The 17,471-nt window shown below is 40.6% G+C and overlaps 1 protein-coding gene across 4 annotated transcripts in view; it reads right to left on the reverse strand.

Annotated features, from left to right (window-relative positions):
* The window catches only part of MAP7 (microtubule associated protein 7), a 171,650-nt gene that overhangs the window by 113,925 nt on the left and 40,254 nt on the right, over nucleotides 1–17,471 (reverse strand). For 3 of the 4 annotated variants that reach the window (XM_063443271.1, XM_063443270.1, XM_063443269.1), the window contains exon 1: nucleotides 8,481–9,147. The exons of the other annotated variant lie outside the window; for it this stretch is intronic. In XM_063443271.1, coding sequence (XP_063299341.1) covers nucleotides 8,481–8,661 — 181 coding nt within the window. In that variant the 5' untranslated portion in view covers nucleotides 8,662–9,147. Of the gene's footprint in view, nucleotides 1–8,480; nucleotides 9,148–17,471 lie in introns of those variants that run through there. 4 annotated transcript variants of the gene reach the window in all.

Raw genomic sequence — 17,471 nt, forward strand, 5'->3', positions numbered from 1 at the left:
CTAAAATCCTCCAGATCTGACAAAATCAATTACAGCCCTGCAAAAAGTAACAACAACAATGGGAGCAGAACTCCTTAAACACTACAATGCAAGGGCTTGGGCGCATTGCTGTCCCTTTACGCTTTTGCAGAAACTGCAATGTTTACATTTGTCCATGAATCTGCCTCACATTACCTCCATAAAACCTTTGTGTTTCGAAGGTCTAAACATCTGACATCATCACACACCGCATATTGATGCCAAATACAACTTGTGCTTCTCACAAAGAAGGATTGAATTTAATGATTCTCTATGGAAAGCAGTGGATTGGTAAGCCCAGCAAATACACCATAGATCTGTAATACTAGTTCTCTATGAGAAACATTCTACTGGACAAAAGATGATAAATCTTGATAATCTCAGAGTGAGTAGCAGCTGCAGTGATGAAGCGGTCTCTGTGCTGGATTACAGGCAACTTCAAAGAGAACTTGTCATGCCCAAACCACTCATGCTTTTTTGAAAGAGCATGACATTTCATCTACATATTGTGCAAGCTAATGCATACATTGGGAGAAAAACTTATTTAAAAAAAATCTCAGTCAAATCTTCATCACAGATACTATGCCAATGATTTGACTGACAAATGATACAGGCAGTCCTTCTGCTCTCCCAAGCACTGTAATCACAACCACTATGATTGCTATAGAAGCTCCTTAGCCAATGGTGCTGGTGAGGTAGTATATGAACAAAGTCACTCGTCACTTAGTTCAGACGCCATCATTAAAGCCAGTGTGTCCGTGTCACTGAGGAGGTTTGCCCTGCATGGGCATGCTTCCCCAAGCAGAGCAAATCACAGATTTTATATATATATATATATATATATATATATATATATATATATACAGGGAGTGCAGAATTATTAGGCAAATTAGTATTTTGACCATATCATACTCTTTATGCATGTTGTCTTACGCCAAGCTGTATAGGCTCGAACGCCTACTACCAATTAAGCATATTAGGTGATGTGCATCTCTGTAATGAGAAGGGGTGTGGTCTAATGACATCAACACCCTATATCAGGTGTGCATAATTATTAGGCAACTTCCTTTCCTTTGGCAAAATGGGTCAAAAGAAGGACTTGATAGGCTCAGAAAAGTAAAAAATAGTGAGATATCTTGCAGAGGGATGCAGCACTCTTAAAATTGCAAAGCTTCTGAAGCGTGATCATCGAACAATCAAGCGTTTCATTCAAAATAGTCAACAGGGTCGCAAGAAGCGTGTGGAGAAACCAAGGCGCAAAATAACTGCCCATGAACTGATAAAAGTCAAGCGTGCAGCTGCCAAGATGCCACTTGCCACCAGTTTGGCCATATTTCAGAGCTACAACATCACTGGAGTGCCCAAAAGCACAAGGTGTGCAATGAGACATGGCCAAGGTAAGAAAGGCTGAAAGACGACCACCACTGAACAAGACACACAAGCTGAAACATCAAGACTGGGCCAAGAAATATCTCAAGACTGATTTTTCTAAGGTTTTATGGACTGATGAAATGAGAGTGAGTCTTGATGGGCCAGATGGATGGGCCCGTGGCTGGATTGGTAAAGGGCAGAGAGCTCCAGTCCGACTCAGACGCCAGCAAGGTGGAGGTGGAGTACTGGTTTGGGCTGGTATCATCAAAGATGAGCTTGTGGGGCCTTTTCGGGTTGAGGATGGAGTCAAGCTCAACTCCCAATCCTACTGCCAGTTTCTGGAAGACACCTTCTTCAAGCAGTGGTACAGGAAGAAGTCTGCATCCGTCAAGAAAAACATGATTTTCATGCAGGACAATGCTCCATCACACGCATCCAAGTACTCCACAGTGTGGCTGGCAAGAAAGGGTATAAAAGAAGAAAATCTAATGACATGGCCTCCTTGTTCACCTGATCTGAACCCCATTGAGAACCTGTGGTCCATCATCAAATGTGAGATTTACAAGGAGGGAAAACAGTACACCTCTCTGAACAGTGTCTGGGAGGCTGTGGTTGCTGCTGCATGCAATGTTGATGGTGAACAGATCAAAACACTGACAGAATCCATGGATGGCAGGCCTTTGAGTGTCCTTGCAAAGAAAGGTGGCTATATTGGTCACTGATTTGTTTTTGTTATGTTTTTGAATGTCAGAAATGTATGTTTGTGAATGTTGAGATGTTATATTGGTTTCACTGGTAAAAATAAATAATTGAAATGGGTATATATTTGTTTTTTGTTAAGTTGCCTAATAATTATGCACAGTAATAGTCACCTGCACACACAGATATCCCCCTAAAATAGCTATAACTAAAAACAAACTAAAAACTACTTCCAAAAATATTCAGCTTTGATATTAATGAGTTTTTTGGGTTCATTGAGAACATGGTTGTTGTTCAATAATAAAATTAATCCTCAAAAATACAACTTGCCTAATAATTCTGCACTCCCTGTAGATGTGTTCCTAGTAGAAAGTAGAAAGGCTTCAGGCACTCATAAGGTTCAAATTAGGCAGATTTACTGAAGCAAAAAAATACTACAGGTCAACTATTACAGGTGACTATTACTGTGCATAATTATTAGGCAACTTAACAAAAAACAAATATATACCCATTTCAATTATTTATTTTTACCAGTGAAACCAATATAACATCTCAACATTCCCAAACCAGTACCAGTACCAGTTGAGATATTTCTTGGCCCAGTCTTGACGTTTCAGCTTGTGTGTCTTGTTCAGTGGTGGTCGTCTTTCAGCCTTTCTTACCTTGGCCATGTCTCATTGCACACCTTGTGCTTTTGGGCACTCCAGTGATGTTGCAGCTCTGAAATATGGCCAAACTGGTGGCAAGTGGCATCTTGGCAGCTGCACGCTTGACTTTTATCAGTTCATGGGCAGTTATTTTGCGCCTTGGTTTCTCCACACGCTTCTTGCGACCCTGTTGACTATTTTGAATGAAACGCTTGATTGTTCGATGATCACGCTTCAGAAGCTTTGCAATTTTAAGAGTGCTGCATCCCTCTGCAAGATATCTCACTATTTTTTACTTTTCTGAGCCTATCAAGTCCTTCTTTTGACCCATTTTGCCAAAGGAAAGGAAGTTGCCTAATAATTATGCACACCTGATATAGTGTGTTGATGTCATTAGACCACACCCCTTCTCATTACAGAGATGCACATCACCTAATATGCTTATTTGGTAGTAGGCTTTCGAGCCTATACAGCTTGGAGTAAGACAACATGCATAAAGAGGATGATGTGGTCAAAATACTCATTTGCCTAATAATTCTGCACTCCCTGTAGTGATAGTCACTCATGTGGTATATTACCAAATTATATAAATGATGAACGCACACATATAAACTCTGGTCCGTCTACTTTAAAGGGACACTATAGTCACCTGAACAACTTTAGCTTAATGAAGCAGTTTTGGTGTATAGAACATGCCCCTGCAGCCTCACTGCTCAATCCTCTGCCATTTAGGAGTTAAATCCCTTTGTTTATGAACCCTAGTCACACCTCCCTGCATGTGACTTGCACAGCCTTCCATAGACACTTCCTGTAAAGAGAGCCCTATTTAGGCTTTCTTTATTGCAAGTTCTGTTTAATTAAGATTTTCTTATCTCCTGCTATGTTAATAGCTTGCTAGACCCTGCAAGAGCCTCCTGTATGTGATTAAAGTTCAATTTAGAGATTGAGATACAATTATTTAAGGTAAATTACATCTGTTTGAAAGTGAAACCAGTTTTTTTTTTCATGCAGGCTCTATCAATCATAGCCAGGGGAGGTGTGGCTAGAGCTGCATGAACATAAACAAAGTTATTTAACTCCTAAATGACAGGGAATTGAGCAGTGAAATTGCAGGGGAATGATCTATACATTAAAACTACTTTATTTAGCTAAAGTAATTTAGGTGACTATAGTGTTCCTTTAACAAATATTTATTCATGGACAAAACAGCAACAATATACAAATAATGACACAATCTAACTAACTATACCAACAACAACAATCTAACAATAACAACTAAATCTTATAAGGTCACCAGATCCCACTCACAGTTCCCCATGATAAAAGTTAGCCCATGTCTGCTCACATGTCTGCTCAGTAGCACAGCCAAGAAGGAACAGGGAGGAATGGCAATAGAGGGAAGTGGTTATCTATTTTCTGACTTGTAAAGGTATTGCATTACTTAATTTCATACCAAAGGGTAAAGCGTATTCTCCTGTAATAAAGGCATACATGAGCTTGGTCACATGACCCCTGGTCACCATAATAGTTTGATGACAGAATGTCACCACATTAACGCAGACAGCTACTACAGATGCCTCATGCCACACTGTTTGGGATTAATGTTCAGAGTCTCTATGAATGCTCCCCATGAATCAATGCACCTCTATAAAGAAATGCTGATTGGCACAATGTGGCGTTTGCTGTGCATTCGCAATAGCCTCCCAATGTTTCCTATGGGAAAGCATTGAAGTTAGCTGATATTGTCAAAAATTATCATCTCAGCCAAGTAGGCAGAGCGGGGTCAGCAATGTTGACACTGGCACGGAGCAGCACTGGAAAAATGGTAAGTAAACTACCTTTTTAAAGAGAGGCAAGGGGAGCAGGGTTTTTATAACTATAATGTCAGGAATACATGCTTGTATTCCTTAAAGTTGAACTAAGAGATAGGAAAATATTTTTTTATGTGGACACAAAACAAAAGAACAAACAAAAACACCACACACTACAAAGTTTGAATTAACCTAATTAATATCAATGTGTTTAGAGCACATTTTTAGAAGGGACACTCCAGACCCACTAAAGCACTTCAGCATGTTGAAATACTTCATGTGTGAAGAGTGTGTCCTCTTGTTGCCAGTTTATAAAAACTGCAGATTTTAATAGATTTTGGCACATTTACAAATAAATCATGTAACTGACAACCAGTACCTGTTACTTCCTGGTTCTTTAGCAGAATTGAGCCAAACTCAAGAAGCAGGCAATTGCCCAGAGCACCTGCCCTGCAAATATTTCTCAATGGGGTCCATTGTGAAGTGATTTGACAGACACAAAGTCTGGGTGGGGCTTAGAATGGAGACAGGGCCGTCTTTAACGTGGGGCAAACGGGGCAGCTGCCCCGGGCCCTGTCCCTGCTGGGGGGCCCAAGACAGCTGCTCTGTTTGCCCTCTGCCCGCAAACTATGGGGGCCCATCGGGTGGCCCATGCCCTTAGGGCCACCCGGTGGGCCTGTGTCAGCAGGGGCCTGGTCGGGCGCGGTGGTGCTTTAACAGCGTGACCGGGCCCTTGCTTTCCGGCAGACGACTGGGAGGAAGTGACAGCCACGCGTCACTTCCTCCCACAGAAACAGGAGCCGCGCGGGAGGAAGGAGCTGTTCCGGAGGGGGCCAGGCCAGGAGAGCTTAACTCCCAGCCACCCCACTGGACCCCAGGGAAGCCACCCTCCAGGAAAAGGTAAGAAACTGGAGGGTGGTTATCAAATTTGTGCATGAGTGTCTGAGTGTCTGAGTGTGTGTATGTGTGTGTGTGTCAGTATATATGTATATGTGTATGTGTTAGTGTGCCAGTATGTCTGTCAGTGTATCTGTATGTCTGTGTGTGTGAGTCTGTCAGTGTCTGTGTGTATGCCTGTGTGTGTGTGAGAGAGAGAGACTGTCAGTGTGTCAGTATGTCTGTGTGTGTGAGTATGTCAGTATGTCTGTCTGTGTGTGTGAGTCTGTCAGTATGTCTGTGTGTGTGTGTGTGTGTGTGTGTGTGTGAGTCGGTCAGTGTGTCAGTATGTCTGTATGTGTGTTTCAGTATGTCTGTCTGTCTGTGTGTATGTGTGCCAGAATTTATGTATGTCTATGTGTGAGTCTGTCAGTGTCCGTGTGGTTCTGTGTGTCCGTGTGGTTCTGTATGTCTGTGTTTGTCAATATGTCTGTCAGTGTATGTGTGTTTCAGTATGTCCATCTGTCTGTGTGTATATGTGCCGGTCATCTGTCAGCGTGTCAGTATGCCTGTATGTGTGTGTGTGTGAGTGAGTCTGTCAGTGTATCTGTATGTCTGTGTGTGTGAGTCCGTCAGTGTCTGTGTGGTTCAGAATGTCTTTGTGTATGTGTGTTTCAGTATGGCTGTCTGTGTCAGTACGTCTGTCAGAATGTGTCTCTGTATCTGTATGTTGTCCATTTGTGTTTGTGTACACTAAAAATGCATGCATATATCCTAAACAGTGACTTTTGATTTATTTTTAGGATTTGGGCAGTGGAGTGGCCCTTTGAGGCACACCATTGAGTCACACTACACTAGTTTAACCCCTTAAGGACACATGACATGTGTGACATGTCAGGATTCCCTTTTATTCCAGAAGTTTGGTCCTTAAGGGGTTAAAACTGCTGAACTAGACAAACAATTGATCCTAAGGGACTAATGGATCACACTTGCACAAACTTCTTCCCTCTTCCTCTATCTTTATTTCATCACTGTCCTAGTGTACATCAATCTGTGATTCTCACCTGGGGTTTTCAACCTTTATAACATCCTAATTTATGAACGGTCTCCAATATTCAGGGGCCAATATTCGTATTTCCCCAGTACTTAAATCCTCACACAACTTGTAATCATTTATCTATCATCCTCGAAAGCAGTTAGAGGCTTTTAAGAAAGCAAAAACTCTGGCTTCCAATCCATGCGAGTTACATCACTGAAGTATGTGACCAATTTAAAAGGTTTATGTAGAATTATGGTGAATAATGAAAATGTTGTTGAAATTAAGCCCGTCTTCGCTCTCAATAACTCTATAATCTGTTAATATTAACTCTATAATTTGGCATTTTCTAAATGGCACTATAATTTAGGTGCATGATAACTATTTGATTACACATAAACAACCATTAAGTTTCATGAACAATAAAGTACTTCTTTATTATGTAATCATGGCATCTCCTGCATAGTATAAGTTGGTGAAATTTATGTAGGTACCAATTTATTTTACAGTAATGGGGTAGCCCTATGGTGAGGCTTTGATTCTGTGTAAACTTTGCATTCAATATTATATCATCACCAGCAAAATGGGGTACTTAGAAAGATAAAGAAATAAGAGGGTGAAATGGGTTTAAATAGATCAAATATTCTTCCTGCAGAATTAGAAACAGAGTACCGGTAGATAAGGGAAATTTAAGAAAGACAATGACAGTTTGACACATGATTCTGAAGCAGACACTTGGCTGATTACTTTGGAAAATATACAGATCATTCACTAAAGTGTGAACGGCTGGGGATTGAATGCAAATTCAAAGGGAACCTTTTTTTTTTTTTTTTTTCTTATTTAGCTAATTTGGCAAAAAAATGTAATTCTAAATTCATCTAGAATTTTTTTTACAGTTCACACTCTTACAAATTACATTGCGTGTAGCATAAGTGCCAAAAAATGATTGTTTAACAGACATATATAAATCAGCCTTGGATAACTGCATAAGTGACACATATATAATCTCTGAAATAATAAAACAAAATAATATTACAGACATGTATATGTCAGTAAAAATACTATTTATATACTTATACTGAATGTTGGCTGGCATTACTAAGGACTATGAGGTTAATAATGGATTATCTTTGAGGGAAGATTTCAGTTACACCCATGACACTCCTCAGCTGTTCGAAGTACAAATGAAATGGAAAGATTCATGTCGTTCAATACTAGGGTTTCTACAACATGCAATGTCACTGCCTAGCATGCATGTGGCAGCCCAAACACCACACTAGCTAACTACAGCATGCTACCTTATCAAAACAACATGCGCAGGCCGACAATGCTGTATAGGGGAGGACCTTGTATTTCTGAAAACATCCACACTATCTTATGAAGGTCTAACAGCTCTGACACAAATGGAGATCACTTAACTGCAAGTGTCGAATATACATATATGTACATATACATATACATATATAAATATACATATAAATATATAAAAAAATAAGAGCAATTTATGGCAAGCCCAGTCACTAAATTAAAAATAGAGTAGGTTTCTTTATTCCTACTGGCTTTTCTAACACACATTAATTGCTACATTCACCCTTTGCTGAAAGCAATATGTACAACAACCCCCATCTCTTCCAGTGATACATAAAAGTTTGATTCAATTGTGCCATAAAAACAATGTCTCATCGCATACCCAGATATCCAGTCAACTGCGACCATAAACATATATGTAATGAAAACCACTATGGTTCAGGCATGCAAAGGATTAAAATAATTTACACATGGTGTGCATGAAAACAGATGGTCAATATCATCCAGCCAGGGCATCTTTTCTGAATGAGTCAGGGAACATAGTACTCAATGGGTTAGTGCCTATATAGACTGTAGGACTGCATGCTGACAGCTGAATACAGGTAAGTGTTAATCCTCTTTGAGAAAGCACAGCTTTCAACTGCAATGAAGGGCAACAGGGTTCAATGACTCTGCATTGTATGCAGCATAATGTAAAGTATGCAGGATGCCTACCTTTCGTTTTCCTGACAGTCCCATTCTTTTGAGGCTCATCCTCTTCAGTGATGGTGAATAATACTGGGGGAGTAGGCCTGGCCCCTGATTTCTTTATTCTTTCATGTCGTATGGCTGTAGATGTTCCTGGCATTTTCCCTGCCGCTGATTTTTTCCCCCTGGGTTTAAGAAATATCAGCATGTATCCTGCTCTTCCTAGCGCAGCTCCCCAGGAAGAATTGGTCACTGATGTACCTTGTTCATCTGCAAGATTTCTCAGACAACCTCCAAAGGTAGAGGGAATAGAATGCCAACGCCAACATCCACTAGCTTGTGCGAAGCCTTGGAAACTGCAACCCCCCCCACCACCACCCTTGCCTTCCTACTACTTGAGATTGGAAAAACTAGGAAATATTGGATGCTTCTTTTCCTTGAAGCTCAGCCAGATTCAATATGCAGCCTGTCTTACTGCACCAGAACCTTACTCTAACCTTCTGCCGGCTTCAGCACACTAAAATATTCAGCACACAGCACAGAAGCAGAAAATATGATACGCCGCTGTTCACAGTTGCCCTGACAACACTGACATCTTCGAATCAAAAGGAGAGCTGCGTAATGCTGGCTCTTGCTGAAGCCTGCTGGAATGTCTCCTTGTCCTAGTGCTTCCCAGAAGCATTACTGAACAGAGACTAAAGTCTCCCAGCCCAGGCTGGGCTGTGCCTCCTCTCCCCTGTGGGGAGGTTGGAGAAGTGCTTGCATAATAGGGCTAAGTACACGGAAACCTGAACTGCTTAGTAAGATATATAGGTATAGCTTAAAGAGAACATTAGGGAGGTGTGCAAGCTTCAATAATCAAAATTAAACACGCACTATCTCCTGGATACATTTGAATACATTTTCTAATACAAATTGTATAGTTTTATTACCTTGAACACTTTCTATATTTAGACACTGTTACATTGTATTGTACATGTCCTCTACAGGACATACTTGAAATAGAGTGAAACATTTATGTGTTGTTCTGGTTAAAATATGTCACAAACAAACAATGAAGTTACTGATACAGCAAAACCATTAAAGATATATTATTGCCTTTAACAAAGTTCACAAGGTTTTGTATATATACACGTAGAACAGACAGGCGTTCTTGGCTAGAAGGGACAGAATATGTACACAGAAGGGCACTGTTTTGTTTTTAATTTTTTTGTTTTGATTTGCTTTTTTTTTTTTTTTAATACATCACTGGTAACAAAAATTCATGCAGTAAGAATTCAGGTCACATTATTAAAAGTCACAATACACTGCAGGCGCATTGGTCACAAAAAGGCAACATTAAAGATTATGTTTACAGAAACAGAGCTAAATACAGTTACAGGAATTACAGAAATGTTCGATCATAGCTAACCAACAGAAAGTAAAGACACAAAGGACTCCTGGTAAATATCAGCAAATACTGGCTCATTTCAATGGATAAGTAGTATATGGGATTTTTAAATCCTGGGCTACATCTCTTTTTTTATAGATGTTGGCACTGAAAACCTTTGATTATAGATAAGGTACCGCTTTAACCCCTTATGGACCAAACTTCTGGAATAAAAGGGAATCATGACATGTCACACATGTCATGTGTCCTTAAGGGGTTAAAGGGACACTATAGTCACCAAAACAACTTTAGCTTAATTAAGCAGTTTTTATATATAGATCATGCCCCTGCAATTTCACTGCTCAATTCACTACCATTTAAGAGTTTAAATCACTTTTGTTTCTGTCCATGCATTTCGTAGCAACACCTCCCCTGGCTGTGACAAACAGCCTGTGTAAAAAATGGTTTAATTTTCAATCAGATGCTAACTTAGTTTAGAAGTTTTTATTTCCTGCTCTGTAAATTGAACTCTAATTACATGCTTTTAACCTTGCAGGAGATAAATGAAATAGAATCGTCAATAAAGGAAGTGTAAACATTAGGTGACTCTATACAGGAAGTGTTTAGAAAGGATGTGTAACTCACATGCAGGGAGGTGTGACTAGGCCTGCATAAACTGAGAGATGTAACTCCTAAACAGCAGAGAATTGAGCAGTAAAACTGCATGGTGCCTGATCTATACATCAAAACTGCTTCATTAAGCCAACGTTGTTTTGGTGACTATAGTGTCCCTTTAATTTAAACTCAGTTTAATGCAATTATGTATTCCCTTGGAACAGTTGCATGTTTCTCTCCCCCCCCCCCCCCCTCCCCCATGTGTTATGCAGGTTATAGATCATTGTATGAAACAATATTGTTTTTTTGCTGTGTAGTGCCCAAACTAAAATACATGTCCACTCCTTCACAAAGCATTGAGCAACATCACAAGCTATTAATCTGCGTGAGTACACTAGTAATATATTCCATGTCCTCCCAATGACTAATCAGACATGGAAGTCAGACTACAATGTCATCTCGGGGTGTGGGAAAAGTTACATTACAATAACACCAACAAAAGCCACAACATCGATTTATGTATGCTGTGTTTGTGAAAAACCTAAAGTATCAAAAATTATAAAACATACAGTCTGCTTCACAAATGTATCCACCACCCACAGTCATGGATGGATACTCCTAGAAGTGCTTTGGTAAACCGCTCTGACTGTTATTAAGTTCTCTAAATATGTAAGCATCGTAAGAGCACACTAACTAAAATTAGGGTTATTCTTTCACGATTTGGAAGATAAAAAAACACACAAAAAAAATACCTGTAATCAAGTGCCAAGACAGACTTCTAACAGTAGCCACAAGGCCTCCTTTTAATTCATCAATAAGATGATCTCAGTTTAATTGAATGCATGTCATAAAGAAGCATTGGGGACCTATAGTGTGTGCTTTACTAATCATTATTAGTAGTACAGCAATATTACACACCGCACAGATCTTCTTCACTGAGGAAGCGCCTCTAGTAGATATTAATTTGACAGCTGCTAAAATGCGTGGTTTAGGCAAAATGTAAATATTGCGGTTTCACAGAAAATAAATTCTACTTCATTAATATAGAAAAAATTCTCCATACTTACCGTAATTTTCTTTTCCTGGCTATAATTCATGGCAGCATTACTAATGGGTTAGCTCCGCCCCTAACAGGAACAGGACAGGAAACAATTAATTAATCAACCAGACTATAGGTATAAAAGGTCCCTCCTCCTTCTAACCCACAGTCTAGTATAAAGCTAAAAAAAAATTGTTGGGAGGGTTGCTGATGCTGCCATGAATTATAGCCAGGAAAAGAAAATTACGGTAAGTATGGAGAAAATTTTCTATATTCCTGGCCATTCATGGCAGCATCACTAATGGGTAATACCCAAGCTCCGTAATCAAGGGAGGGTGAATAAAAACGAGACTCCAATATTATGCTGCAAAGGAGATTTATTCATGAGAGATTCACTGAGGACAAAACCCCTCTACCGAAGGATGATGAGGAAGAGACCACATCCAGTTTGTAATGTTTGATGAAGGTTATATGTGACGACCAGGTGGCTGCCCTGCATTTGTCGTCAGAAGGAACCTCTGCACAATTAGCCCAGGAGGTGGCCAATGCTCTCGTAGAATGGGTCTTTATCTTTTCTGGAGGAGATAGATTTTTGAGTTTATATGCCATATATATGGTATTTGAAACCCAACACCTTAAAGTAGCTGTAGAGGCCGCCTCCCCTTGTCTGTATCCTGACGGGATAATAAACAATTGCTGCGATTTTCTAAATCTGTTTGAGACCTCTATATATTTCATTACACATTCTCTCACATCCAACTGATGGAGTTTAACTTCTTCCGCAGAAGAGGGGTTTTGGTAAAAAGATGGTAGAACCACTCCTTGAGCCAAGTGAAAACTAGAAACCACCTTTGGTAGGAATTCCATTCTAGGTCTTAGGATAATTCTATCATGGAAAACCTGAACGTGATTAGCATCACTGGAGAAGGCTTGAATTTCAGATATTCTTTTTGCTGTAGTGATTGCCACCAAGAACAAGGTCTTGTATGTCAGATTAATAATACCCAACTCATCAAACGGAGCAAAGGGGGTTTCTGACAAAACATCCAGTACCAAAGGAAGATCCCAAGGAGGAGCATAGTTTCTAGATGGAGGTCTTATGCGTATAGCTGCCTTAAAGAACCTCGCAATGATAGGGTCTAATGCCCAGGAGGTGTTACACAGGGCCGATAGAGCTGATGACTGAACTTTCAGAGTGCTCAAGCTTAGGCCTTTCTCTAGACCTTCGTTTAGAAATTCCAGAATATCTATATTCGAAGGCTGTAGGAAATTTTTGGATTTCTTTTCTGCCCATAATCAAAACAAATCCCATATCCTGTGGTAACATGCAGAGGTGGAATTTTTCCTGGATTTCAGCAGTGTATTCACCATTGGCTCTGGTACTCCTTGCTCTAAAAGTCTCTGCTTTTCAAGAGCCAAGCCGCCAATTTCCATTGGTTTGGATTGGGATGCATCGCTGGACCTTGTATTAACAGATCCATTCTTGGAGGAAGAGGCCATGGAGGACCCAAGCACATTTTGTTCAGGAGTGGGAACCATGGTCTTCTCGGCCAACTCGGAAGTATAGCAATCACCGTCTTCCTTTCCTTCCGAATTTTCCTCAACAATCTGTGAATCATAGGCAGGGGAGGGAATGCATACCCCAGATCGAAGTCCCAAGGACGGGAAAAGGCATCTTGTCCTGCTGATTGATATTCTGCCTTTAGAGAAAAAAACTTTGGGACTTGAGCATTCCGATACGAAGCCATCAAATCGACCTGGGGTGTGCTGAAATACCTCTGGGTTTAATTGCCATTCTCCTGATAGAACTTTCGTTCTGCTCAGAAAGTCTGCCGGAACATTTTCTTTCCCTGGAAGATATACTGCTTTCAGGCCCTGTAGCTTGTCTTGAGCAAATTCCATCAATGGAAATATTTCTCGTAATAGAGCCTTGCTTTTGGTTCCGCCTTGTCTGTTTACATATGAGGCTACTGCCCTGTTGTCTGTTTGGATACTCACCCAAGAATTCGTTATTGCTTGTCGAAAGCCTTGCAGGGCATATAATATTGCTCTCAGTTCTCTTAGCTTTGAGTGCAAATTGCTCTCTCTCTGTGTCCATGAACCTTGAATCCAATCCTTTTCCAAATGCGCACCCCAACCTTGTAGACTTGCGTCTGTAGTAATGGTTATCCATGTTGGATCCTCCAGGGGAAACCCCATGGATAGGTTCCTGGTTTTCTCCCACCAAGTCAGGTCGTCTATTTTTTTTGAGAAATAGGAATATTTTGATCCCAGTCGTCCTCTTGTGTCTTGAATTCTTGTAGAAACTGCAACTGGATGGGACGCATCTTCCACTGGGCCCATTTCACCAAGCCTATAGTTGATGTAAGAGAACCTATAAGGCTCATGAATTCCCGTGCTGTAATGCATCTCTTGTAGTGAAGATTCCTGATCTTCATCTGAATCCTCTCCATTCTTTCCACAGACAAATTCACTTGACCGATTACCGTATCTATGGCAGCCCCCAGGAATATAATATTCTGAGAGGGAACCATCATACTTTTCTCCATGTTCAGTTTCCAACCATGGTTCACGAGGATATTCACGACCCACTGGGTGTGGAGTGCTACCGTCTGGCTGGATGGTCCTATAATCAGAAAATCGTCCAAGTAATGGTATATCTCTATCCCTTTCTTTCTGATTACTGCTACTAATGCGATGAGCACCTTTGAGAGAATGTTCTCGGAGCCAGGCTTAATCCAAATGGGAGTCCCCTGAACTGGTAGTGCCTTCTAAATACACTAAACCTGAGGAACCTTCGGTGCCCTATGTTGATTGGGATCTAGTGGTATGCATCTTTTAAATCGATTGACGTCATCCAATCCCCCACACTGATGTTTAGAATAATAGTCGAAATAGATTCCATCTTGAATGATTTTCTTTTTAGTTTTAAATTCAACTTCTTCAAGTCCAGGATAAGTCTCCACTTCTTTTGTGGTTTTGGGGCTAGAAAAACTGTAGAATAGTGACCCCTCTTCTGTTCTCTTTTTGGAACGTATTCTATTACATGATCTTTTAGTTTTGAGATGCAATCCTTCATAGCTTTCTCTTTTTCTCCTTTTGCTACCCGAGACTGGGTAAACACATCCTTTGTTGGAATGGTCTCGAATTCTAACCTGCATCCTTCTGCCAATATTGATAGGACCCAGGCGTCTGTCACACTTCTGACCCAGACAAGATAAAATAGATGCAGTCTTCCTCCTGTAATTCCTGGCTGGGCAGGCACACGTTCAGAAGTTTTTACCCTGTCTTTCTCCTCTTCCTCTGGAAGATTTTTGCTGAGTGTTTCTCCAATTTGGTCTGGAATATTCTTTCCCAGGTTTATATGTCCTGCTTTCTCGAAAGGCACGGTCTTTAAATCACCTATCTTTCCATGTTGTAGAACCGTATTTTCTGACATGAGGAAGAAAAGCTTTTTTCCCCATCTGCAGCCTTATGTAGAGCTTCATCCAACACCTTCCCAAATTGGAGATCACCTTGAAATGGAAGGGCACACAGCGACGCTTTTGAAGCATAGTCTGCTCCCCAGGAGTGTAGCCATAATGCTCTTCTTGCTGCTATAGAGAGGCCCATGCATTTAGCCACCATTCTGGTAACATCCAGAGATGCTTCAGAGGAAAAATCAGTTGCTAACTTCAAAGCTCTCAGTCCTTCCAGCAGATCTCTCCAAACTCCTTTAGTGATATCCTCTTCTAAGTTGTCTAGCCATACTTTAAAGGCTCTTGTTAACTTTGTCAACGCTACTGCTGGATGTAGTGCTGATCCTAAGGCCAGGTATGACTTTATCAGGCTGGCATCTAGCCTTTTCTCCATCGGTTCTCTCAAATAAGCCATGGAGTCAATAGGAAGGGCTGTCTTTTTTGCCATATGAATGACTGCGGCATCAATCATGGGGACAGAATTCCAGGTTTTGCAATCTTCCTTAGCATACGGATATAATCTGAATGCTTTGTTTTTCAGAGTCGCTTTTCTTTCTGGTTTCTGCCATTCTTGTGAAATTATCTCCTTTATTGAAGAGTGTACTGGGAAGGTAGGTCTATTGGCTCTCAAATCCTCAAAATATCTATTGGATTCCTTCATTTCAGTTTCTTCCTCTGGGAATCTCAGGGTCTCTCTGATTATGTTGATCAACTTATCAACTGATTTTGAATCCAGATTTTTAGAGGCATAGTTAACTTCACCCTCTTCTTCGTCTGACATCTCCTCTATCTCCATATTATCACTAGACTCAGAGGATATTTCTTCTCTTCTCAGGCGTTTAGATGAGGACATCTTGCTTGTGGATTTGAACCCTTCTGCAATCGCCTCTGCAATCCATTTTTCAGTTCTGTTTGTGGAGACTTTCTTCTCTCCCTTACTTCAGCGGCTTCTGTCAGACAATCCTGACATAAGTTTCTTCCAGTGGGTGCAATTTGATTGCAGTTAACACACCTATTCGTTTTTTCTTTATGCTTTCTTGGTGAATCATCTTTTGGATTACTCGGGCTGTAAAAAAGGCCATATTAACAATAATATATTTTTGGCCCATAGTGGCACTCTTTTAACCCACCCCCACCCTCCCCCCCCCTTAAGGGATAAATGTATATGAGGCTCACCTATGTTTTCTAGACACAGATCTTGAGGCAGAGAGAGAAGCCATCTATTTAAACAAAAAATATTTTTGTTATCCTAACACTTTGAAAAACTAAACAGAAGAAAACCAATATAACAAAGAAAGAAGAAATCTTTACCTTATATATCCAGAAATCAGTCTAGGGCAGCCTTAAACACACCAAAACTGTTCCAAACTTCAGCCAGAACATTGGACACCCCCAAAAAACGCTTTTTTATATGATTCCCGTTTTTTTTAATTTTGGCGCGATATCGCTTTAAGAGCCCGGCGGTTTGCGCATGCGCAATAGTAACTTCCCGACGCCGATGCTACTGTGAATGCCCCGCCCTCCGAACACGGAAGTAGCACCCAGCCGGTGCAAACAAGCAGGATTTCTTTCTCCAGCATGAGAAACACATGGGAAAACAAAAGAAGAACACTCTACTGCCAACAAGCAAGCACATTCATGGTAAGACCAAAGATTTTCAGTCACTTACCGAGCTTCTCTTCTGCCACAATTCTGATGGGGTGATTGAATGTGGCATTGTGAGAGTAAAGCACTCATTTTATGTTTAACCCCTTAAGGACCAAACTTCTGGAATAAAAGGGAATCATGACATGTCACACATGTCATGTTTCCTTAAGGGTTTAAAGGGGAACTTTTAAGGATACACCTACCCCACATCATTTTAAGTTTTTAACAGCCCTGGTATTCCATTAAAGAGGTACATATACTATAATGTACCTTAACTCAATTAGTCCTGCTCTTGCAGGCTGATTACCGAGTTCTTCAGATGAAGAGTGGCTGAACGTTATCTGGAAGGAACCCATGGTACACATGGGAAGTTGGCCTCAAAAGAAAATTATTATAGGTATAATTCCTGTTTGTCCTGTTAAGGACAGAAAAAAAGACTGTGGGTTAGAAGGAGGAGGGACCTTTTATACCTATAGTCTGGTTGATTAATTGATTAATTGTTTCCTGTCCTGTTCCTGTTAGGGGCGGAGCTAACCCATTAGTGATGCTGCCATGAATGGCCAGGAAAGAGAGTTACAAACACTTAAGTACTCATGGTGCTTGGAGCCTGCAGTGTTTCAGTACAAAACATATGTATGCACATATGGAGATATTTGGCGCAGCTGCTGGAGGTATAACTCCACCTACGGCAGCTTTAATTAGCAAACCTGGAAAAAAATATCTGGGATGGCCAATGTCAATTTTGCTCATATATTTCTGGTAAAGATGTTTATTAATTGGCAGAGATCACTCAGCTGACATTATCAGCCAACGACTGACAAGCAGGAACAGTGTGCAGAGCTGCAAAATCCAAATGTAGGTTCTATTGGCATTGAGGGAGATTTGGAGCT

This window comes from Pelobates fuscus, chromosome 2, assembly GCF_036172605.1.
Source record: "Pelobates fuscus isolate aPelFus1 chromosome 2, aPelFus1.pri, whole genome shotgun sequence".
Taxonomy (NCBI): domain Eukaryota; kingdom Metazoa; phylum Chordata; class Amphibia; order Anura; family Pelobatidae; genus Pelobates; species Pelobates fuscus.